General features: G+C 43.5%; 1 protein-coding gene across 1 annotated transcript in view; it reads right to left on the bottom strand.

The window, feature by feature from the left end:
• Positions 1–26684, bottom strand: part of SUSD1 (sushi domain containing 1) — an 82479-nt gene that overhangs the window by 46418 nt on the left and 9377 nt on the right. The window contains exons 4-6 of the mRNA XM_012721283.1: positions 26147–26326; positions 11992–12171; positions 509–606 (exon numbers count right to left, since the gene is read on the bottom strand). Of these exons, the coding sequence (XP_012576737.1) occupies positions 509–606; positions 11992–12171; positions 26147–26326 (458 nt within the window). The remainder of the gene's footprint in view (positions 1–508; positions 607–11991; positions 12172–26146; positions 26327–26684) is intronic.

Genomic DNA, 26684 nt, shown 5'->3' with positions numbered 1-26684 from the left:
CCTTTCACACCACCGTGCTTAGCCAGGGAGATCAATGGGTTAAGCCTCTACCTTATTTGTATTTGTATTTGATGATGAAGCCCAATCAGCTCAGTAATCAATAAAATGAGGAGTCTCTCTTGGGCTGCTATGCTGCGCATAAAGGACCAGAGATCAGTGGCACAAACTGAGAGCCTCTCCCAGCATCCTGCCACTGAGTCAGCAGATGCTCCCAAGCTGGCTCTGGGGGAGGGAAATTCAAGTGCTTCAAAACAAGCAATAATCAATGATGCCAAACACAGCCCCACACATATACCCTGTCAAGTGGCAAAGATACACAACATAAAATGCAAAGTAAAATAATCCATTCTCTTCACAATTCTGTAAACTCTTTAAAAGGGTGATGGGGCTACAAAGCAATTAAACTGAGAAGCTCTCCTGGAAAATGTCCCCACCCCACCCCCGCCCCCCTTATTCCCATTAGTTACTAATTCTGCTCTAGCAAGGAAAAGCAGACCACTATACTTACCACATACACAATCTTGGGATTCATTCTTCCTGCATTTATTTGCCACCTCACACAGGTATTATTAAACACGGATGCATTATTAATTTCCGTAATGATTTCTGAAACAGAAAAGGAAAGAATCCACTCACAAAATGCTTCAGTGGACTTTGGAAAATTCCTAATGGTGACCATGCTGGAGGGCACAACCTTGGCTGCCCGGGTCAGCCCCCGGCTGATGACCATGCATGCTCCGATACAGAAACCTACCTGGTCGGGCGCGTCAAGGTCCCCAGGCCAATCACCCAACTTATCGTCATGGTGAATGAGCCCATCTTCCGCCTTGGAGGAAAGCAAACACTCCTGCATGGGTGTGGATGAGCATCCCTGCTGTGCATGGCCTGGGAGGCACTGGATGCCAGTGGAGTCCACTATAGTGTGAGGGCAAGAGGCCCAAGGTGAGCCCTGAATCTGGTGAGATATGCGCCAGGTTTCCACACCCCGCCCAGTTGATGCACGCTCGTATTTCAGGTCACTGCTGTTCCCGAGAGGCAAAAACCCACAACATAACACTACATCACTACTGTTCCTTGGGTGCAGCTTGGGACAAAGTGAGTAAATTCTCCACCATGTCTCCTGGATGCTTGCGGATTCCTTTAGCTGATGCCATTGAATGCTGGTCATCAGGAGGCCACAGACTTCCTTGAATTGTTCTACTTCTTTTACATATTCTGCATCAGGACAATTAGTGCCCCAGTAAAAGGCTGCTCTTCTGCTCAGCTGTGACTACCAGGTGCCCTTTTCTTTCTCCCTTTCTTAATAAGCCCACCCTTTTAAAATGTAAAAATAATTATAATAAATAAGTATCCTGCACAAATATTTGCCACAGTAGATTTGGTAATGCCGGAAGCCATATGATGGTCTTCGTTCCTGGAAGGAGCAGTTGCCAGGACCGAGTAAACAACCCAAGAAGCTGTTCAGATGGGAAAGGAGCAAGGACATAACTTTCCAACCACTTAAAATCAAACTCCCGGGCCCTCTCTGGTGGTGCAACGGGTTAAAGTACAGCACTATGAAGCTATCACAGCCACTGCAGCAGGAGTTTAATCCCCAGCCAGGGAGATGACCCACATGGCATAGACCTCTCCTGGCCCACCCACTGCTCCCCTCAGCAGTGAATTCAGTACATCTGCCTCTTCTGCTCCCCACTCTGTCGCTGGTGAATCCTCTCTCTCTCTCTCTTTCTCTCTCTCTCTCTCTCTCTCTCTCACACACACACACACACACACACACACACACGCCCTCCCACACCTCTGGCCCCAGTTCTTATGTGCATAAATAAATAAATCTTTAAATTAAAAAAAAATCAGGGCCCTCCCTGGTGGCGCAGCGGGTTAAAGCACAGCACTGAGAAGTTAAAGCCACTTCCGCATGAGTTCGATTCCCGCCTGCCCCAGAGGTGACCACATGGTATGGCAGACCTCTCCTGACCCGCCCGCTGCTCCCCTCAGCAGTGTACTTCGTAAATCTGCCTGTTCTGCTCCCTACTCTGTCTCTGGTGAAGCCTCTTGTCACCCCTGAGCCTCTGGCCTGTACCCCAGTTCTGTATGAACAAATAAATAAATCTTGAAAAAAAAAAATCAAACTCCCTACAGATAGAGAAACTACCTCTAATTACACTAAGCATGATCTTTTTCTAGTAAAATCCAAAGAATTGGATGAAAAAATTACTGGAGCTAAGAAAGGAATTTAACCAGGCTTCAGGATTTAGGTCAGTATACAAAAGTCAATTTTATTTTTTTCGTATTGCGGTAAGATTGGTTTATAACACCGTGTCTGACTAAGAGGTGTGGGATCACACCTCTTCACCACACCGCACCACACCCACCACCAAAGCACCCACAGTCCACTACTGTGGTTCACTGTACTTTTGAGTAAGGAAGGAACAATTCAAAACTGAACTTAAAATAACAGAGAAGAGCATAAAAGTTCCTAGCAGAAAGAAGCTACCATACCATCCTCCCTGAAGAAAGGAATCTTCATTCCTGCATTTCTCCAAACAGGAATATCCTAGAGTCCAAAGCCAGGCTTTCCCACTGGACCAGACACACCTTCTAGAGGTTTTGGAGCGGCCCCTCACTGGTGCCCATGCCCAGCCCTGCATGGCTTGGATAACGTGACTGTATTCTCTCTGATTCTGGAGCGTCATGGCCAGGACACCCACACCTAGAAGTTCAGGGTCACAGACACTCCCTTTCTTTACCCTGAAGGGCAGGCTGTGGAGAGCTTTCAGGGACTGTGGCAGACAGAGGATCATGGCACCTAGCACACACCATAACCAGGCAACCTTCGGTTGGCTCTCGCTAGCCACACACACACACACACACACACACCCACTCACCTTAGCCTTTAAGTCTGTTTCTTAGGACACCCTTCCCCTTTATAATGCATGAAAGTCCTCTCCCTCTGGGTCTGTTTCTGGAAAACCCAGTAAGACTCCATCAAGAGGAGTGGAAAAGAAAGCTCTTCATCTCAACCTAGCTTGTGACCATCCTTGCCAGCAAATCTCTTCTCCAACCTCCAAGTGGAAAGGGAGCCCATACCTTCACTGCCTGGGCAGGTAGCTCACTTCTCCTGTTGAGTGGACAGGACCTGTTCACTGGCCTCTTTGCCCATAGGTGGATTTACATCTTTACTACAGCACTCCAGCAGCAACACAGCTGACAGGCTATGTCCCATGTTACCTGGTTCTAGGCAAGCCCAGGTCATCTATCAGGCAGTGAGAATAAATAGAAGGGGACAGAGGAAAACAGGTGAACTTCTGAAGAAACACCAGAGGGTCTGTCTGAAGCATTCTGGGGTCTCTACATCAATATTCAACCCCAGAGCACAGACCATATGAAGCCAAAGAAGCACTCCCATAAACTTGGGTACCCAAGAGCTGCAAAGACCTATCTATTCATAAAGTTGAGGCTGGCATGAGTCCTTGAGCCCCAAATAATCCTGGCCCTCCTCTCTTCACTGCCCTGCAAAGCCCTAGGGTCTGGACTCCTCTGGCTACTCACACCGCCTCTGGCACTGACCACCACTAGAGAAGCAGCAGCCTGCCTCTCACCTGTTCTCGAGGTTGCCAGAAGCCAATTTCCTTCTCACTCAAGGTCTCTTAGTCACCCCAACAGAGATCACAAAGGAGACACAGACATCGAAGTTTCCTTTCTTATCCTTCCTTTTTGCTCATTCACTATGACAACTGCAAGTGACATCTCAAAAGTGCCATCTGTCTCAGGCAGTGCTGTGCTCTCTGCACAGATGGGGACCCAGATCCGATTACAGGGCTATCAGGTTCTGCATCTCAAGAAGCAGTTAACAAACCTTGGTTGCTGTTCCTCCTAGGTGTCCACAAATCAGCCGACAAGCCTTCTTTATAAACATGTCTATAAATACTAAACGTCCACAGTAATGCTGCCCTTTTAAAAGAGATGACTTGGGAGGCCATGCCCTCTTCCAACAGCACCCACAACTGGAAACATTTCTGAACATTCTCTTTGGAGCTGACTCTGGGGCTCTTTGCTCACCCTTCACCATTACCTGCTGACTGGCAAATGCCAAGTGTCAACACAGCCAGGCACCTACCGGGCTTTGACACGCCCACCCCTAAGTACTTCAGAGCAAACAAAAGCAGGTAAGTTACACTCCAGAGCCACAGCTACAAGAAAGAAGCCACCAGCTCTCACCAGAGGACTCTGGGAAGTTGGTTTTATAGGACACGTGACCGGATGGAGGAAAGTTGACGGACAGGAAAGACATGGGCACAGACGGCCAGCAGGTGGAGGGCCTGGCAATGGAAAGGGGTCACATTAGAGTGATGGGAGAGGGTCGCTGGAGAGGAGAGATGGTTAGTGTGGCTGCATAGGGGCCTCAGGGTCAGGCAGGGAGAAACCCTCTTGCCAGACTAAGCACAGACTGTCTCCCAGAGCAACAGAGAGCTAAGAGAGGAGCATGTTTTTAGAATGACACCTGGTGGAGTTTGAGGGGGACACTGGAGGTGTGACAGGCAGGGATTCCATACCTCATATCTGACTACAGTGTGTCCAGCTCTGATGGGTCCTTCCTTATAGCCTGGACCTCATCCTCACAGCAGACACAAGAAATAATCATTAAAACAGTAGTAAGTGAACTACTTATTGAGTTATTATTATGAACTAGATAGTCTGTATACTGCTTTTAATGTGTTGTTTTTTTTACGTTTCAAAATCCCACAAGTTAGCCATCACGCCGTCCATTTTACAGGCTGGAGACCTCGACAAGTGAAGTGACCTGCCAAGGGCCACTCTGCGAGAGATCAGTCAAGTCAGATTCAAAATCAGCTCGGTCACCGTGTTTATTGCTGCTTTATTTACAACAGGAAAGACATGGAATCAACCCAAATGCCCAAAAGTAGATGACTGGATTAAAAAGATGTGGTACATATATACAATGGAATATTACTCAGCAATTAAAAAGCTAACACATGCCTTTTGCAGCAACATGGATGGAGCTGGAAAAGATCATGCTTAGTGAAATAAGCCAGAAAGAAAAGGAAAAATACTGGAGAGTTTCACTCATAGCAGTAGTATAACGGACCAGGTGAGAAAATAATAATGATGATGAACAACTATATACCAGAGACATTTTGTGGGGGTGGAGTGGGGAATGGGATCAAAAATGTGGAGGGCAGGGAAATGCACTGGACTATGGTGATGGCACACGGGTGATTTGGTGATGGGAAGCCCACGGGGATTACAACTGAGATGGAAAAAGGCACAAAGTGATGTAAAAATAAACTGTCATATTATTTTTTAAAAAATCAGCTTGGTTAAATCCCAAAGCCAGGAGCCTCAGCATTACTCCGTTTTCAGAAAAGAGGTGAAAAGATGAAACAGGGACACCGTTTTTAAAACCCTGACACAGTTCTGAAGGAGAAGCAATAGGAGGTGAGAGATAAGGAACAACCAGGCTGCTGCCAGGTTTAGAGCGTGAGCGTCTGAGTGGACTGCCTTCTCACTGCCTGCTGAGATCAGGAGGAAGCTGACTGGTAGGAAAGAGAACTGTGAGTGGCCTTTAGAGCAAGCTAGAGCCTGGATCATCTATAGACAGGTGAAAAAACAGACGCCAAAGTCATCAGTATGTGGACGGCAGGTGAAGCCAGGGCTACAGGTGAAGATGCAGGTGGGACACAGAAAGCATCCCAGTGACAGCCCTGGGAAAGACAGAGACTCAAGGAGACACAAGAGGAGAGGGGGCACCCCAGAGGAGAGGTGGGAGGCAGACTGAGAGAATGATGCCTGGAAAGAGAAGAGCTGAAGGAGGGTCTGTTTCCTTAAAAGTTCCTACTCACCCCTCACAGCCTCCTCCCTGGCCCCCATCCAAAAAGGGCCTGAAGCAGAACAGCAAGGCACTCTCCTTTCCTTACCAGAGAGCCCACAGTGTCATAATTCCATCTGAGGTTTCATTTCAGGTCACACTTTAGAGCAGCAGGCCCCTCGCTAATCTAGTTGTAGGACACTTATGCCTCTTTAAAAAAGGAAAAGAAGGGCCCTCCCTGGTGGCGCAACGGGTTAAAGCCCAGCACTATGAAGCTATCACAGCCACTGTAGCATGAGCTCGATCCCCGGCCAGGGAGCTGACCCACATGCGCAGCAGACCTCTCCTGTCTTGCTCACTGCTCCCCTCAGCTGTGTATTCTGTCTCTGGTGAATCCTCTCACCCCTCCTCCTCTGGGCTTTACCCTAGTTCTGTATGCATAAATAAATAAATCTTTTTTTTTTTAAAAGATTTTATTTGTGCATACAGAACTGGGGTACAGGCCAGAGGCTCAGGGGTGGCGAGAGGCTTCACCAGAGACAGAGTGGGGAGCAGAACAGGCAGATCTACGAAGTACACTGCTGAGGGGAGCAGCGGGTGGGCCAGGAGAGGTCTGCCACACCATGTGGTCACCTCCGGGGCAGACGGGAATCGAACTCATGTGGAAGTGGCGTTAGCTTCTCAGTGCAGTGTTTTAACACGCTGCACCACCAGGGAGGGCCTAAATAAATCTTTTTAAAAAGGAAAAAGAGGCCCCCACATGTCTAATTAAACCACACTATATTTAAAATCCTTTGCTTTGCTTTAGATTCTGTATGATGTGTGTACAACTCAATACTTTTACAATGAGTTTTTAATATCTAGCTCTCCTGAAAGTAAGCTCTATAATGACAAAGACCAGATTTATCTCTATCTCAGGAAAGTAAAACAGTATCTTGGCGGTGGATTTTTTTTTTTTTTATTTTACAAAAGTTTATTTTTCCATCATTTTGTACATTTTTTTTTCCATCTCAATTGTAATCCCCGCGGTTTCCCATCACCAAGTCACCCGTGTGCCATCACCATAATCCCGTGCATTTCCCTCCCCACCCCTCCACCCCCGTTTTTGATCCCATTCCCCACTGTGGCAGTGTATTTTTTTTTTTTAATAATTGCTATTTGGTTACTTGGTTGAATGGATGGACGGATGGAAGGATGGATAAATGATCAACAATGCTCAAGGTTTGGAGATGTCATCCGTGACCTCAGTGGAAGAGCTATTGAGACGTGGGGGTGCTGGATGTTGGGTTCCCCCTCAGCAGGCTGAGGAGAGACCAGGATGGTAGGAAACAAACCACTCCATCAGAGCCTCAGGACTGGTCTAGCATGCCCTCTGGGTTTCCATTTTTCTATCCTTTTCTTCATTTTTGGAAAAAGTAAAAGGTCATACAGGATAAATTCAGGTGACCCAGTCAGGTGGTCAAAGATCAGTGTCATTCTGGTTGAAAGCTATCTGATTTCACAGGTCATAAAACTGATCTTTTAACATGATTCAAGCTACCTCCAAAGACAAGCCCGCACAAGGATAACAGACAGACAATGCTCACGGTGCACGAGGAGGGAGGACTCCCGGACACGACTGAGCAAATGCATGTTGGTCATAAGAGTTCTGCTGCTTTACTTCTTAGGTCTCCTTTTTCTTTTTTGAAATTGAGGTAACAGTGGTTCAATGGGTTTTTAATATCATTTTAATATGCTGTGTCTAGTGTAGACGTGCAAGGTCAGGTGTATGTCCCACACCACACCCATACAAGGCCCCGAAGTCCTCCACCCTAGTCCGTATACCCCTTCGATCCATCGGTCCTTGCCTCTCCTGGGTAGCTGCAGTTCTGCATTAATTATTGCTTCTGCTTTGGTTTTGTATTGAGACTCACATGAAGCAGGGAGAAGCAGCCTGGCTGACGCTGCTCGCCCAAGATGCACTACATGCTCTTGAATGATGTACAGTGGCACGTGAATGCATTTTTCTGTGTTCACTTTGTATTGATTTTTGTGTATATTAGAAAAAATAGACCTAGTTCAACACATTCGAGGTATCATGTACATTACAAAACATCCTTGATCACTCTCACTTGACAGCAAAATATAAATTATAAATATAAGTTTTCAAAATAAGCTGTTTCCAGAAACATGAAATAAATACTTTCACTATGGCAAACACGGTCAGAGTGGTGAACAAGTATCTCAAGCTTGGGAAACACTTGCAGTGGGGAGAGGCCGTAGGCTTGCAGGCCTTCAGATCAGAATTCAAATCTTGCCTTTGCCATGTGTGACTCGATGACCCTGTGAAAGTTGCTTAACTTCTATGAGTCTGTGATTCCTCATCTATGGAATGAAAATAGCAATACCTACTTCACAGGGTTTTTCTGAAGACAACTACCATGCTTGATGCTCCAAACAGTGGCACAAACATCATACACATTATCAAGCAAAGCTCAGCCATGTGGCTATTTCTATAAATGTGTCCATTTATTCCATCTGACCTTTCTTCTCCCTCTGAAATGTGCCCAGCTGCATGTGACCACTCACTGGGCTGAAAGGGAGGATCAACAAGAAAGTCGCTAACAAGAGGCCTGGAAGCAACTGAACTCAACAGGCGAGTATCAGGTTAGGTGGCTGGATCCGAAAGGATCCCAGCAGATAAACAGTCTGTGTTTCAACAGAGATGTTACCCTTCTGAGAGCACAGAGGGAGTCAGTGTCAACCTTATAATTATTAACTCAGATTCTAAACATAAAAAGCCAAAATGACCTGGGCAGACCGAAAGCCAGGGACCAGCTTATCAAGAATGAATCAGCCTCTTTGATCTTAAGGCAAACCAACTCACTAAACATCAAGCTTCCACCTGGGTTTTTCCAGACACTAAAGTGGTTGCCTAATGCTCAGCTGTCTGAAGTTTCCAGTCCAAACTGGCCTTTAAAAAAAAAGTCCCACCACCTTGCCAGCGTTCACACTCCCTGAAAAACATAGACAGACCTGTGCCACTAATGCAAAGAGAGAGGCCAGAAAGAAAATGTCTTTAGGTACTAAAACAATCCAGGCAAAAATAAGTTATTCCACCCGGTGGAAGTGAAGATTCAAGTGTACAAAGAGGGATGACAGAGTAAAGAGAGGGAGAAGTCATCACGGCGTAAGCAGGAAGTCGAAGATGAGAGGGCAAATGTGAACACTGAGGAAGGTAAACAGAAAATACACAGAGGGCTGGGAGGAAGGAGGTGTGAAGACACGGATCTAACACGGGGAAATGAGAGAGCTATGGTAATCACTACATTTCCAGAAGCCTCGCCTACCCACCCACCCAGAGATCATGTGCACTGCACCATGAATTAATCAGCATGTAAATCACCCCCTTTATCTGCGGAAATTGAATTTAGCTGCCAATCTTGATTGAGGGCATAGAGGCCTCCTCACAGAAAGATCACAGCTCTCAGGGAGAATGCCTTTTCTCCCCTTAAATCAAAGCTTGCACCAGCCCATGGAACAGCTGCAGCTGGAGCCCCAGACTTTGTGAAAGGTGGCAGGCTGAGGACGGTAATTATAATTAGCAGTTACATAACATGTTTGTTCTTCAAAGTGCTCTACAAGCATCAGCTAATTAATAGCTTACTCTGCCCCATGCAGATCCACTGGTTTTTCATGTAGTGACTAATCCTTATACCCCCACTGGATTCTGAATGCTTGAGCCAGAGCAGCTTGAGCCACACAGCTCATGGCTCAGGGTTCAGACGCTGAGCCCAGCTCTTACCCAGGACCTCAGAGGGCAGGTCTAGGCCAGGCACACGGCCTCAAATGTTAAATTCAACACCCTAAGAGACACCTGCCTCACTTCTTCGAAGAAACTTGGAGAGCTTCTGTTTGGGATGCAATAAAAAGTGGGAATGACCATCAGTGTGTACAATATGGTATTACTTTCTTTTTAATTTCTCCAATGACTAAGACTGGGACCTGGGAATCCTTGATGTTAGTTACCAGTTTGCCTTTGCTTTTCTGCATATGTTGGGCAAGTCAATCAGATCCGAAAGAAGGCTCAACTAGACCCCAGGATTCTCACGCGTGTCTACCTGTCTCTGGTCCTGTCCATGGCCCCTAGCCTGCATCCTCCTGCACGTAGTGTCTGTGTGGCACAGACGGGGCCTTGGCAGGACAACTGAGTACTCCATCTGCTCCAGGCATCATCTACGCAAGGATTTGGGAGGTCCTTGAATTTGTAAAAGATTATATGATATGTGTTATGTACATTTCTTTGAAGGAAGGTCTATTTGCCCTATTCGGTAAATTCCAAGACGGTAGTATCTAGCAAAGTACCTTACACATAGATACCCAGTAAGTACTAAATACATATTTATTCAATGAAATGATAGGTTTCATCAAATTCCTTCCCCAAACATGGCTAGGAACCCCAACTCTGTGAGCAAATAACCATCATTAATCCACATACCTTGCTTGCTCAGACTAGACTTTTCTATGGAAAGCTGACTGGCAAGACCCAAGATATTCTACCCGAATTCTGCAGGTCAAACAGAGGCTCAGACCAGGGTTACTTTGAGATTTCACTCTTTAGAGCCAAGCAAGTCAACATCTAGAATAGATACCCAGAAGACCACGTGGCGATCACTGACCAATCACAAATGCTAAATCGCTTCTTGGAAGGAGAGGTGCAAAATGAAGCATCTGAAAATGTCCACTGTGATGTGGGAGAAGACCTTCAAGCAAAGATCAGTTAAGATCTGCCATGTGCATGGTGCTTTCAGCTTCCCAAAATGCTCCCCCAGATGATTTCCACAACAACTCTTTGAAGTAGGAAAAACAGGCTTTACTTTTCCCCTTTTACATATAAGAAAATAGAGGCTTCAGAGAGAATAATGCTTTCCCTAATGACACACCACTAATATATAAGACTACTAGAATGCAAACTCAGAACTCCTTTTTTACTGGTAAGTTTATTTGGGAGTATATATCCATAAAAATTTAAAGCAAGACCTCCCTGGTGGCGCACAGTATGACATTAACTTGCATATTATAAAGCTATATGCAGCCATTGCTGCACAAGTTCTATCCCCAGCTGGCCAGGGAGCTGACCCACATGGCGTGGCAGACCTCTCCTGACCTGCTGGGCTGCTCCCCGCAGCAGTGTATTTCAGTCAGTCCACCTGTTCTGCTCCCAACTCTTTCTGTGGTAAAATCTCTCACCAGCCCCACCACCCCCCCACACACACACCTCTGGCCTGTACCCCAGTTCTCGTATGCATTAATAAATAAATATTTTTTAAAAATTAAATCAAGTTCTCAAAGATAACTGTGCTGATGTGCATAGCAGCATTCATCACAGCCGTCAAAAGTAGAAGTAACCCAAGCATCCATCAGTGGATGATTGGATAAGCAAAGAAGTCGTCTTTTTGATAGCTGGTAGGATATTATTCACCCTGTAAAAAGAAAATCGTACCATCTGCAACAACATGTAAGAACCTGGTGGACATTAAGTGAAATAAGCCAGTGGCAGAAAGACAAACACTATTAATTCCACTTAGAAGAGTCATCTACATCAGTCAACGCATAGAAACAGAAAGTAGCATAGTTGTGGCGGGAGAGTGGGGAGTTGTTACATGGATAGAGCTTTGTAAAATGAAAAGCTCTTGAGTTTGGCTGCACAACAGTGTGAGTGTACTTTTAACACTTGGAATGGTTAGGATGGTTGAATTTTATGTTGTGTGTACTTTGCCACCATTAAAAATAAAAATAAACATTAAAAAAAAACCCTCTTTTCATCATACTGCCTTTGCCCTGAAAAGTTGTCAACATGTGCTAAGTTGGGACTTTTCAATATATCCCCCTGAGAAAACAGTTCCTGGAGAAAAATTTCTCAGCCAGCCAAGTAGAGAAAACAGGAATCGCTGTAATTTAAGGTGAGTTTCAAAAGACAAATGCACAAAATCTTCTTTCTAAGCTATCTTAAAATCACCCTCTAAATCTTCAGCGTTTAGCTGACAAACCTAAAGCCAGGTGTCCACCAGCACAGGTGACACAGCCAGGAGCAGGTACGGAGCCCGAGAGACAGGAGGGCTTCCTGTTCTTTGTGCGGATGGCTTTGCATTCAGGGCGGGCGCCCAGCAGAATGGAATCCATACCTGTGCAAGCCACAGTGGTGTCTGTCCAGGTGCCTTTTTCTGTGCAAACAGAAGCGATCCTTCCTCCAGGGCTCTCGAAGCCCTCTTGGCAGACATAGTGAGCCTCGCTGCCCAGGACGGAGTTGGGGTTCCCCACGAGGATGGCGTGCTGCACCGCTGGAGGGCGACCACAGCTGATCTCTGCGGTGGGAAGCAGTACAGCATTAAGTATGACCCCAAGCTTCTACCCCTAAAATCAGTATTTTAGAAATGAACATTTAGAAATGGTAGCGTCTGTTCATGTGAGCAAAAAGAAATTATGAGCCCCATCAAATAATCCAACTGCAGGTATATAAGATGGCGGGAAACAGAAAAAAGAGGGAGGCTTGACTTTCATAATTTTACAGATACACATACAGGAAGTATTCCAATTATGAGGTGATTTACATTATAAAGATATTTTAGTCAATAAAATAGTTCATCTTGGATTTCTTTTAAATATTAAGATTTTTCTGGCTACCTTTCCTGCATAATTTTAGTTCACTTATTGCTGAGGAAATGATAATATAATACAGTTGTGGGAATTTTGTTGCCAAATGAATACTAAATGAAAAACAAAAACTCTGAACTTTTTATAGCAAATTAGTGGGGAAAGTATTGATAAGTCGAAGCATTTAATTTTGAGGTAACTTTTACAGGAAAAGTTTGTTGCATAGAGAAGGAGAAAAACATGTAATTATAAAATGGATATGAAATTTCTTCTCTGTGACTCTGAAAATATTCTATTGTCTTCTGGTAGTCAGAGGAATCATTTGAAGGAAAAGGGTTTTGACATTATCATTAGGACTGCCCAGGCAAATGCGACTTCACACAAATGAAAGAAGTCATTGTCAGATATTTTTCAATTTTTTAAAATATATATATATATATATATATATATATATCTTTTCTGAAATAAATAACTCCAGGGCAAAGACCAAAAAATGACTCAGATTAGATATCGTCAGAAAAGAAAGGGGGACATGTTGAAAAGAAATAGCAAATGACGAAGTCAACAAGATGTAAAGGTAAGTCTCTGTGGTCACAAAAATGTGACTGCAGCATTTGACGTAAGTATTAGCAAAGGATTCTAGAACTAAAAACGGAATAATGTTTAAAAAAAAAACAGTAATCGGCCCTCCCTGGTGGCACAGCAGCACAGCGGGTTAAAGCGCAGCACTGAGAAACTAAAGCCACTTCCGCATGAGTTCGATTCCCGCCTGCCCCCGAGGTGACCACATGGCGTGGCAGACCTCTCCTGACCTGCCCACTGCTCCCCTCAGCAGTGTACTTCGTCGATCTGCCTGTTCTGCGCCCTGCTCTGTCTCTGGTGAGGCCTCTTGCTGCCCCTGGGCCTCTGGCCTGTGCCCCAGTTCTGTATGCACAAATAAATAAATCTTAAAAAAAAAAAATACTATATTTCTTATACAGTACTAAAGAGTTCATAGATATAAAATAAGAAGAAAATAATATTTTTTTAAAGATTTATTTATTATTGCATACAAAACTGGGGTACAGGCCAGGGGGTGCAGGGGCAGTGAGAGAATTCACCAGAGACAGAGTGGGGAGCAGACAGGCAGATCGATTAAGTACACTGCTGAGGGAAGCAGCCAGTGAGGCAGGAGAGGTCTGCAGCGCCATGTGGATCACCTCTGGGGCCGGGGATCGAACTCACACTGCAGCAGCTGCGGCAAGCTTGGAGTGCTGCATCCTAACCCATTGTTCCACCAGGGAGGGCCCGGAAATAATATTTTAAAAGCAAAATAAGTCTAAATAAAAATATATGACTATACAAAATTATACTAAATATATGAATTAAATAAAATAAGACATTTATAGTAATTCCAAATGTAACCAAACAGCCCCAATTATGCCTAAATGTAGAAAGACAAAAAACCCATAAAACTCTTAGCATTCATTGTGATTTCTAGTTTTCTCCTCAATCTATAAAAAATCAAGAAAATTAAGCACTTCTAACACTCAGGCTTCTAAAACAGGAATCCATTCAAAATAGGAAAAATGGTATAATCTGTTCCCACCTCCCCATTCACCAATTCTGGGCCCTTTAAATAGGTGTTTTCTCTTAAATGAGTTTCTGACATGAAATTGGTAGAGTTGATGAAATTGCACTTTTCTTCAAGTCTTTAGGGATGCATAGTTGTAGGATCCCGGAGTTAATTCCCGAGGCATGACCATTTCATCTGCTGTCACTAGAATTAGCACAAGCCCCTCAATACAAGAGTTCCATCCACCTGGCCAGTAGTTTGACTCTGAGATTTGAAAAAAAAACAGAGCTAACCTCTGGTCAGTACGTTCAAATCCTGTGCAATTATGGTACTGGAATGAGGTGATCATTTTATGAACCTCCTCCATCCATATCTACCTCTCATAGGGATTTGTTCTCTGTTCATACATGTTTATCAGACACAAGATGCCTTGGGCCTCATTGTGTTTTCCCAGCATCAAACTTTTAGACATCTATACCAACCCAAAATATTATAAGACATGAGCATATTTGTGTGTACATGAGCAACCAACTGAACAGCTGGTTAATGTTTCATAAGGTTGCCCAGTCATTGTTGACATCTAAAACATGGAGCAGAAAAGTAGAAGGAGCATCTATGAAGACACTGAGGGTTCAAATTTATTTTTTTAAAGATTAATTTATTTATGCATACAAGAACTGGGGTACAGGCAAGAGGTGGGGGGTGGTGGTGAGATACAATAATTGTTCAAGATACAATAATTGCTTTGATGTGATAAACTCTGAAGAAGGAAATAGATATTAGTAAATTGTAGGTATACATAACAATACAGGAATATGTTACTTCTATATTTTTATCCAACAGAGGTAATGCACACCTACCAAACATCACGTAGAAGAAAGCTGAGAAAAAGATCACAAAATTAATATTAATCTTGTGCCAGAGAGTTCTGGGAAAGTCATTCAAACTGCAATAATTTTAATAATAATAGCATTCCTCACAATCCTGCCAAACACAAAATAGTCAATTAGATATACAGTAGCTTATTTATCCTTCACATAAAACCCCTACAAAATAGGTGACCTTTTCTCATATAGTTTGTATATATGAAAATGGAAGTTCTAAGAACTTAAGTCATATTTCCTAATAAGAGAAAGAACCAGCATTCAATCCAAAGTTTATGTAATCACAAGGTCCAGGTCCATTAAATCTAGGCAGGTCTACTCTAGGCTCTGGCTGGACTGACCTCAGAGGTCAGCGAAAACCGAAGGAGAGGTTGCATGAAGAAAAATTTAAATCAGTCTGGAAGGGGGCCCTCCCTGGTGGTACAACAGGTTAAAGCACAGCACTATGAAGCTATCTGCAGCCACTGCAGCACAAGTTCAATCCCCACCTCTCCTGTCCTGCTCACTGCTCCCCTCAGCAGTGTATTTCAGCCAATCCCCCTGTTCTGCTCCCCACACTGTCTTTGGTGAATCTTCTCACCCCCCACCTCAGGCCTGCACCCCAGTTTCTTATATGCATAAATAAATAAAATCTTTAGAAAAAAATCGGTCTGGAAGGGCTGGTTCTATTTCAACTCTCTTTTTGTTCCAAGATCTTGCCAAGACAAGAGAGCGACTGGACAGATGTCCCCCTGCAGCTATGGGAACATACTGAGGCCTTCGCGGTACTGATGTCTAATCCCTGAGCCACGCCTGGAATAGTCCTGTCTCAGATATTCTCACCATGATTAAGAGAGATGGCAGCTACTGGTATCATACCAAACGACACCCAAAAGGGAAGGTAATTCCTAGGAAGAAATACTCAAAAGTCAATCCAATGGAGGCTGCAATAGAAATAAATACAGTCTGGCCCTCCCTGGTGGCACAGTGGGGTGGAACGCAGCACTGCAAAGCTGGCCCTGGCCACCTCAGTGTCAGTTTGATCCCTGGCCCCTAAGGTGACTCTCCTTTCTTGCCTGCTGCTCCCCCTGCAGTGTTCTTCATCAATCAGCCTGTTCTGCTCCGCACTCTGTCTCTGGTGAATTTTCTCACTGCCCTGTGCCTCTGGCCTGTACCCCAGTTCTATATGCATAAATAAATAAATAAATCTTTTTTAAAAAAGAAAAGGAAATAAGTACAGTTCTACATGAAAACGCCACATCTATCACAAAGAAATAAGACATTTAACAGTTTATAACCAAAGGAAAAACAAAAATAAGCAGCACAAATTTGCATTGCATATGTATTAGGGGTGTTCATTAAAGCACACGTTTCTCTGGTTAATTACATTAAGAAACCACATTTGGGTCTGCACCAGGAATATGGCCAACTAATTATGAACATGTCTGGGTGTTTTTCCTTACTACCCTATTATCTGTGATTTTATTCAAATAATCAGCTTCAAAATAGGTCTCCCTTGAGGGAAAAGCATCCTGCTGACTTCAAGGACTACATCTATATTGTAACTTATTTCACATCTTGAAGGTAAAAATGTTTAGCCTTACTGCTAGCTTTAACATTCTACCCAAGAAATTATCCCTGAAGAAAATCTGTTTGGGGAGAGATATAGGCAATTTATGGCATCTATTCAACAATTGACTGTCACCAATGGCAACCACCTTGGCTACTGTTTATTATTAACATCAACACAATAATATGATTGATGACAGAAATAACACAGTGATATAAGGTGTCATCTGTGACTGCTTTAGAGACCAATAATACCAAGCTGAGAGAGGGGAAAAAATGACTAATAATGTTATAAATTGGGGCAGATAATCAGCTAACTGCCAGGAAATGAATAACAGACCTATTCAGCATGCTGATACTGATCTCCCCATTGTCCCCCCCCCAACACCCCCCAAAAAAATCTTCCTGGAAAAGTTAAACACAAGATGGAAAGTTGTGACAAATGAGTAGAAAAAAAGCACAAAAACTCACTAAAGTCAGTTTTCACCTTTACTTGACAATAAAAATATGTTTCTGCACATGTCTTTTGCAGCAACTTGGATGGAGCTGGAAAAGATCATGCTCAGTGAGATAAGCCAGAAGGAAAAAGAAAAATACCGGATGGTTTCACTCATAGCAGGAGTATAATGGACCAGGAGAGAAAATAATAAGAATAATGAACAGCCATATAACAGGGACATTTTATGGGGTTGGAGTGGGGAATGGGATCAAAAACGGTCAGGGGAGGGAAATGCACGGGACTGTGGTGATGGCACACGGGTGACTTGGTGATGGGAAACCCACGGGGATTACAATTGAGATGAAAAAAACAAATGTACAAAATGATGTAAAAATAAACTATTATATTATATTTTAAAAATAAATTTAAAAAAATAAAGTTCCAGAATGACCAAAAAAAAATTACCTACATGTTTTCTTTAAAAAATTAAACCAAAGCCCTCCCTGGTGGCACAGCGGGTTAAAGCACAGCACTGAGAATCTAAAGCCACTTCCGCATGAGTTCGATTCCCGCCTGCCCTGGAGGTGACCACATGGCGTGACAGACCTCTCCTGACCCACCCGCTGCTCCCCTCAGCAGTGCACTTCGTCCATCTGCCTGTTCTGCTCCCCACTATGTCCCTGGTGAATTCTCTCACCCTCCGCATCTCTAGTCTGTACACCAGTTCTGTATGAATAAATAAATAAATCTTTAAAAAAAATTAAACCAACTCTGATTTCTTTAAATGAAGTCATTTTTTTCTCAATTTTTTTTTTATTGTCTGTATAGGCAAGTTACCTGAGAGAAGGTATTAGAAGGTATTTCATCTGTGATGGGCCTTGCATCATTTAATTAAGTCATTTTTAATAAAGTTTTACATGTTGAGAAAAAAATACATTTCTGTATACCATTGCATCACATCAGAATCACCTAGAATCAGGGTATTGTGGCCGGTGGTAAGGGCCCGAACATTCTAGAACGATCAACCCTGGTATCTACATGAAATTCATGATTAGACAATTCAGCACTTATACTATCTTCACTTGTTTCACATGTGAAAATGTTCTCTTTCCTGCTGAATGGTCAGTTTTTCATGGGCTGTTTATACAGTCTATATTTTTAACATCTCCCCTATAGTCATTCAAGTTATTATCACACTCACCTTTGTGACATTTATAGGTCATAAACATGGCCTAAGGAATGGAGCTAAAAAGTACAACCTTACTGAGAAGTCTCATGCACTTTATGGCATGTTCTGAATTTGGCCAAATGTCCTTTGACCCTGATTTTCATTCCAAGATCACATGGGCACTAAATGACACATACCATCGAAGCTGGGGGTTAGAATCTTACCCCTCAATATGTGGCAACTTGAATGTAGAAAATGTTAGCGCAGTCATCAAAGAGAAATGGGGGGGCTTACCGTGCCATGAAGCACACTGTCAAGAGTAGCTTATTAACTGCTGTACCTGAGCTAATGAGCTCATTAGGACCAAACAGTCCACTTGCCCTTAAGGCAGTAGAAAGAAAAAATTACTTTTTTGGATGTTATTTTGTATTCTAAATTCTTCCATGAACTTTGATCTCAACTAACAATACATTCCCTTCTAATCACATTCACAGAGACAGCTTATCTAAAGGAAAAAGAACATTCCCAGTTCACATAATACATACTGTCAGCAAATAGTGTCTAATATGGAAATACCTAGAATCTGAACACTTCAGGTACTGCAGAGAGGCGACAGGATAGGTAAACACATGAATGCTAGGAAGAAAAAGGTTTATCTGCCTAGCTCTCAAAGGACCTTCTATTTGTAAAGGTGAAGATGGCTTGTGATGCTTCAGCTGCTGCTGAGTCTTATAAAACAATAACAAAACTAAGACTCTTCATTTTAATGTTCTAGTTGTAAATATATATATATATATATATATATATATATATATTTGAATCAAAAGCCAATAAATAAGGTAAAGTGGGAACGGAACAAGTTTAGACCTCCCCAGTGATAGGTTGTGTCCCAAAGATTGACACTGTTGTTAGAAAGGTTAACTGCCACTCCCCCACTGGATTAAAATCCTCTTATGGTAACGACCGCTTCCGGAAGCCACTGTGTAGCAGGTCAGGTGGAAAAGCTCTACAGCAGCACCTCATTACATCTTCACAGGAGGAAAACCATTTCATGCCCTCTACCAGAGGAAACTGGAGAGCAGCAAATTTTAGAGGAGGATACACCACTACGAAGCAGCTCAGCCAAACTCGCACGTTTCTGTTCTAATGCTCGTGCACACTCAAAACTCTAACCACATATAAATGACAAGTTTTAACATCATTTAGCAAATGGGTAACATGGAAGATTTCTTGCAGGCAGTAATTTAATACAGCCTTTTTGTCTAAGTATATGGTGAATGCCAGAAAATCTATTTCAACTACGCAAAGCCTCCTGTCACTTGGCATGCAGACGATAAACACAAGATGAGTGTGCTGACATGCCATACTCCCGAGCCAGGTGGGTTCTGCCCTGCTAATCCAGATGTGATCTCAGAATCCTCTCCTCATCATTGCTCAAAATCCACAGACAACACTTGGCTGCCACCCCTCACCTGAATGCATTCATTGGTGTCCTGAATTCTGGACCAAATCTTTGAAATCCTCCCCAATTCTACAAAGGAAAGATGGCACCCCACTTTTGCTATGGACTCAGCCACCATACCCTCTAGAGATTTCTAGATCACACTGTGCAGAAGGGATGTTTGCCCCAAGGTCTCCTTCTAGGACTCTCCAGTTTTTCATCCTCATCTCCAGAGCTCGCTAGAGCTCATCAACATAGAATCTGCCTTTTAGAAAAGTGTTTTGGGTTCTCACCTTGATACATAGGCTAGTGACATTCAGTAAGTCACTTCCTCCTTCTGGTTCTTTTTGGGATATGATACCCATTACTAGTTGGGCTCGTACAGAAACAGCTTATTTGTGAGATGGGAAAAACAGCAGCCTAGTGGCCACATCAGAACGCATTTCCACAGGTCAAATGAGACCATGTTTATGGGAAACTTTGTAAACCTTGAAGTGCTGGCCATCCCCAGGGAATCAGGTTCTGCTGCTAGCAAAACAGGGCCTGGGCCCTCCTTGGTAGCGCAGCGGGTTAAAAGCACAGCACTAAGAAGCTAAAGCCACTTCTGCATGAGTTCAATCCCCACCTGCCCCGGAGGTGACCACATGGTGCAGTAGACCTCTCCTGACCCGCCCACTGCTCCCCTCAGCAGTGTACTTTATCACTCTGCCTGTTCTGCTCCCCACTCTGTCTCTGGTGAATCCTCTCACCACCCCTGCACCTCTGGCCTGTACCTCAGTTCTGTATGCATAAATAAATAAATCTTTAAAAGAAAAAAAAAATAGGGCCCAACCTTATTTACAAACTCAAAGGAGAAACTCTTTCCAATCAGCAGGCTGTGAAGGCCACCCACCCTGGGACAGCCATCGGTGTGGAGAGAGGGGAAACTGGAGACAGCCACTGTCTTGTTCCTGGTTTACCAGAGCATAGAGATATCACAAGAACCAACATGAAGGTCCAGAAAGCAAAGTAAGAAGGTGTGGAATCAGAACAGGTGCTGAAGCTTGAGGGGTAAGACAAGAGGAGACGAGCATTCCTACATGCTCAGCCTCTGGACAAGCTGGCTGGGCCACTCAGGAGCCCACCCATGCCTGCCACTGTCGGTGCCACCATCTAAGGCAGACTCAGGAAGCTTCCAAGGCTCAGGTCTGCCAGACATGCTGAAGATGATCACCAGCTACTAAACTGACAATCCTATAGAGGCCACCAATAAAGGCCATGAAAATAACCAAATAACATACTGACACGCCAGGAGTCCCTACCTAAATGGTTCAACCTATGACCAACTTCCCATGTCAGCTGCTGCTAAGTGTATGCATTCAGTAGAAACTTCAAATGTTGAATGACCACATTTTCCCAGGCCAGTGATTTACTGTAGCCACTCAGTCCTGATGATAGACATCGGCAGTGGGTGGCGCTGCCAGGTGCCATGGCAGGAAGGAAGCAGTGCAAGCTCTGTAGTGCCTGTGAGGGAGGCACAGTGTTTCAAGCAGAGGGAAAAGCATGTGCAAAGGCCCTGAGGCTATCAATAGCTTGACATGTTGGTTGGGAGAGGGTAATAGGAGATGTAACTCATATGGAAGCCAAGAGAGCCAAAAGCATGGGTAGAAGTTTGGATTTTATTCTAAATGAGTGGCCACATCAATGTTTTCAGGAGATTTAACAAGGGAAGAAAATAATTCAATTTATATTTCAGTAAGTTCATTTTTGCTACTATGTGGAGAATGCACTGGAGGCAACAAGCATAGAAGTGGATTTTTTTAATAATATAATAGTTTATTTTTACATCATTTTGTGCATTTTTCCATCTCAATTGTAATCCCCTTGGGCTTCCCATCACCAAATCACCCATGTGCCACCATCAAAATTCAGTGCATTTCCCTCCCTCCCCCCCGCCCCCGTTTTTGATCCCATTCCCCACTCCACCCCCATAAATTGTCTCTGGTATATAACGGTTTATTATTATTATTATTATTTTCTCGCCTGGTCCATTTATACTCCTGCTATGAGTGAAACCATTCGGTATTTTTTGTTTTCTTTCTGGCTTATTTCATTAAAAGTGGATTATTTTTTTAAAGATTTATTTATTTATTCAGGGTATAAATCAGAGGCGCAGGGCAGTGAGAGGCTTCACCAGAGACAGAGTGGAGAGAAGAACAGCAGATCAACCAAGGACACTGCTGAGGGGAGCAGCGGGGGAGTCAGGAGAGGTCTGCTGCACCATGTGGGCCACCTCCAGGGCCGGGGATTGGACTCGCACTGAAGCAACTGCGGCCAGCTTGCAGTGCTGCATCCTAACCCGTTGCGCCATCAGGGAGGGCCAGAAGTAGATTCTTAAAAGGACAGTTCAGTACCAGACACAGTGCCCAGGAGAATTCCCAGCCAGAGGAAGACAAGATCCCGGGTGCATACCTGGAGGAGAGTTGTTCTGAGAGCCCTCCCCCGGCCTGTCTACACTGCAAATCACTCCTCAGTGGACTCTGACACACGAGCACTCCTCAAAGGGAAGTTTCCCTCCCCATCTTCACCCTTAGTCTTCACCCTTTCTTCTCATATCACACTTAGGACCTCAGCTTAGGTCAGAGTCAGTGTGGCACCTGTATGCTCCTCTCCCAGACTTTCTGGGTCACAGGGGCCTCTCAGTCCTACACCAGACCCGGGCTCTGGATTTCTTGTTGATGATGGCCTCGTTCAAGTGACTCCCTCAACTTGATCCAACGTTGGGTGGACTTTTAAAATCTAAGTTATTTCAACTGTCCCAACTGGAGCCACACCTGGTCGCCTAGCCGTTAAGTCTTAGCACTATCACCCCTATGGCCTGAGTTCAATTGTGGCCAGGGAGCTGACCACATGGCCCAGCAGACCACTCCTGTCTCACCCACTGCTCCCCTCGGCAGTGTATTTCAGTAGATCTGCCTGTTCTGTTACCCACTCTGTCACTGGTGAATCCTCTAACCCCCCGCACACCTCTGGCCTTTATCCCAGCTCTTGTGTGCATAAATAAATAATCTTTTTAAAATAATAGTAAAATAAAATAAATTGTCACAACTGACATCTTTTCTGAAAAATGAAAAAATAATACCAAAGTAACAGGAGATGCAAACTAGAGAGTGATACCGCCCCCACCCCCCCAGAAAATTGATGAAATGAGGGATAAGTGTCCCCAAAATCCTACCTAAGTCTGAAGAAGAATGAAAGGGACACCCCCTCTTCTTTGGGCCCCACTTCCAGCCCCTGCTTCAGGCTGGCTCAGGAAGGGGGAAGGCCCTTGAGGCAGCAGAACCTCCGGTAAAGGAGACAGTAAGTGGGAGAAAGCAAAACCAGGATCCACCAAGTTCCCCTTCTCTGCAGGGGAATTCATGAGCAGACACAAAAGCTGCCATCTGTAACACACAGCTGCTTCCTCCTCAAGGACCCACACCTCAGCACACCACGTTCACAGTTTGCTAGTATTTCTAGTGGAATTCCCAATTCCTGCAGCTTTAGAACTCCAAGCTAAAAATACAGTGCCGCTGGCGCATGGCCCAGATTCTGAAGCCCCAAAAAACACTGAAGGATAGATAAATGGGAAGGAGAGTACTGAAAGAGGCGTGGGCACAGCGAAGAAACCCTGGACCTGTGGTGAGGTGGGGGAGGAGGAAGAGGGTGTCAGTGGAGCCCAGGGAGCAGCTATTAGGGGAGGAAACAAGAAGTGGAGCGCTAAATAACAGCTCTTTGGGGGGACATCACATGCACTGTCCTCTAAATTAACTTTCTCCATCCACAATCTAATAATCCAGAGGGCAACTAATTTCAAAAGCAACACAAATGATTTTATATGGGTTTCCTATACAAAGCCATAGGAGTTCTTTAGTATGCATTATTGTACATTTTAATCTTAGTTCTACATTATTGGTCCATGGAAATATACTTCAGGGCCCTCCCTGGTGGCATAACAGGTTAAAGCGCAGCGCTATGAAACTATCATAGCTTCTTGATCACTGGCAAGGGAGGGTGACCCACATGGCGCAGCAGACCCACCCGCTACTCCCCTCAGCAGTGTATTTCAGTCCATCTGCCTGTTCTGCTCACTACTCAGTCTGTGGTGAATCCTCTCACCCCTCATACCTCTGACCTGTATCCCAGTTCTGTATGTATAAGTAAATAAGTCTTTAGAAAAAAAAAAAAGAAAGAAAGAAATATACTTCATATGTACTTTTTGAATTTCTTAGCCCCCAGATAATAATCATCAAAATGTGTTTAAAGCCTGAATTGCAAATTATGCTATAATTTATTCAATCAATCTCCTACTGAAAGACATGGAATTGATTCAACTATTTGTCTACTATAAACAAATAAAACTACGGAAAATTAAAAGCATGAGTGCATTATACTTCTCTCTACAAATATTAAAATCTAGATGAAACAGATTCTAGGAATACAAAAACTACCAAAGAGGATAGGAAACTTAAACATACAGTAAGTATGGAATTTTTAAAACAGCTCTCCAAAAGTACCACATCCCGATGGCTTTTCAAGTGAAATCTCCCAACTCTTTAAAAATGCTATTTAGGGCCCTCCCTGGTGGCCAAACGGTAGGACACAGCACTGCAAGCCCAGCTGCTTCAATGCAAGTTTGATCCCCCCCCCGGAGGTGATTCATACGGGACAGACCTCTCCCCTCAGCAGTGTACTTCTTCGATCTGCCTGTTCTGCTCCCCACTCTGTCTCTGGTGAATCCTCTCACCGTCCCTGCACTTCTGGCTTGTACCCCAATTCTGTATGCATAAATAAATAAATCTTTTTTTTTAAATAAATAAAAATAAAAATTCTATTTATAGTATCCCAGAAAATAAAGGAAAAAGGAAGTACTTTCAGTTCTTTTTGCTTTAATGCCAAACCCAACTTAAATGGCACAGAAAATGAAAACAGAGCAAACTTATGAATATCAAGGCCAGAATTCAAGGTAAAATTTAGCAGTTACAATCCAGATTAATACAATAAAATACCAAAGACCCAGAGTAATTTCAGCAATCAGTACTGATTATTGTCAGGAAATCTAATACTATAAATGGCCCTATGGCTGTTTAAAAGGAGACAAAATATATAAACATCTCAATAGATGTATAAAAGATTTGTGATCAAAACAACTCTTTTCTGATTTTTAAAACAACTTAGAAAAATGAGAATAGATGGGTGTTTCCTTAAGACTCTGTATAGAAGAAACTAGTAAAGTGGTAACAGAGAGACAGAGAAAGGCAAAAGTAGAAAACAAAGCAAAAGTCAGTATCAGCATAAAAATAGAGGCAGCGTGTCAGCGGGACTAAGAGCTTAAGAGTTCAGTTCTGGAGCTGTAACTCACACCACTCCTACCACTAGTTGTACGTAACAAGGTGGTCCCCAGGACGGGGAGGTTCACATGGAGAGCTAAATAACAGTTCTTTGGGGGTACATACCAAGCCCTCTCCTTCAAATTAACTTTCTGCATTCTCAGTCCAATAATCCACAGGACAGCTAATTTTCTGGAAGGAGAAGAAGCAGAGAGGAAATAGGAGAAGAGAGAAGGTGGAGGCCAGAAGAAAACCTGGAAAAGACAAGGAGCAGAGAGAGGTGAAGAAGCTACATCTGCTTCTCAGTCTTGGACTTGGGGGACACAGAAGGAGACATGTCAAACAGATGTGGGTGAGAGACCCGTGGGGAGGCTGACAGTGGCAGCTTTTATCTTGATTTTGATGTTGCTCATTTCCTCCCAGACTTGTCTGGCTGTTTCTGCCCTTGTGGGTTCCCCAGAAGGTGCTTTAGGCTGTGACAAGCTCTTGGGCCTCTGCAGTCCTACTTTGAGCCAACCCTGTGTGACTGGGCATTTCCCCACAAGAGGTGAGAAAGTCTGGGTGCTGCTTGATTTAAAAACTTTTTTCTTGTTCTTGTCCTCATTACACACTAATTGTATTAAAGTTCCTTTCCATTAAAGGTCTTATACATGAAAGTACGTTTTGTCGTGATGTGGAGATTAACAGGACCTATTTTAAGAGGGTGGGTTTGAGGTTCCTAGGATGCCCCTCACCCTTCCAGGTAACAGAATAACCTTGAACAAGACCTTAAACTGTGTGTCTCAATTTTCTCATCTGTAAAAGAAGACAATAGCAGCACACACTCAAAGAGGTATTGTCAGGATAGGAGTAGAAGGAGGCGATGTGTACATACAAACCACCTGGCTCATAACACTCTGTAAGTGTCCGCAAGAATATAAGAAGACATACTTCTGTCAAAGCATCAAAAATCATGAATGGTGAACAGTAAAACTATTTCAAGGAAGTCAGAAATAAAAAAGGAATATTCAAAGTCAACACTTCTATTAAAATTTTTGTTCTGCAAATATTAACCAGGCGCTCAATCAAGAGAAAAACATTACTTTTTTAGACATAGAAAAATAAAAGATGAATTACTGTTACTTAACTATTGTTAGTTGCAGGTAAAATACTATCCCTGAAAATAACAAGAGAATCAACTGAAAATGATGAGAAACAATAGGAATTTATTGGATTTATTTCATTCACTTACCTTCCAAAAGAGAAATATGAAAACAATCTTGAACTTGTATGAGCTCGGAACCTAAACCTTTTGAAAACTCACCTTGGCATTTTAATTTGGGAGGCTCCCATGTGCCTGGGGCTGTGCAGCTTGAAACTATGTTGTCTGGCCCACTGAAGAATCCTTCTTTGCAAGCATAATGAACCTGGCTGCCAAGCCTAGAGGTATAATTTCCTAGGATATAACCATTTGGGACCTCCGGAGGGGTGCCACAGTCTATTTCTGAAAATAAAGTAATATCAAATTCATTATATGTGCATGTGAATTTTCAAAATTCATACTCTCCCTCCACCTCTCTCCCCTTCCTCTCCCACCCAACACACACCCCAAGGTATATTTTAAATAAGCCGTTTCATTTCCATTTGCCTTCTGATTCCAATGACTATCTTCAATCTTCTGACCTTGCATAGGTAATAGCATCTATACATGCACAAAGCTGAAAGAATTTGGCAATTAACTCTCACTAATCAACAGCAAAGAGAAGCCTAGGCTCTGAAGTAAAAAAATCTCCATGGCAAATACCTTCAGCTATATATGCCTTTATGATTTTTCAGGGTCACCTCTGAGACTCTGGTTCTTC

This window comes from Condylura cristata, unplaced genomic scaffold, assembly GCF_000260355.1.
Source record: "Condylura cristata isolate star-nosed mole 26May11 unplaced genomic scaffold, ConCri1.0 scaffold00006, whole genome shotgun sequence".
NCBI classification, from domain to species: Eukaryota; Metazoa; Chordata; class Mammalia; order Eulipotyphla; family Talpidae; genus Condylura; species Condylura cristata.
The sequence above is the reverse complement of the archived record's forward strand: the minus strand, read 5'-3'. Positions and strand labels throughout refer to the sequence as shown.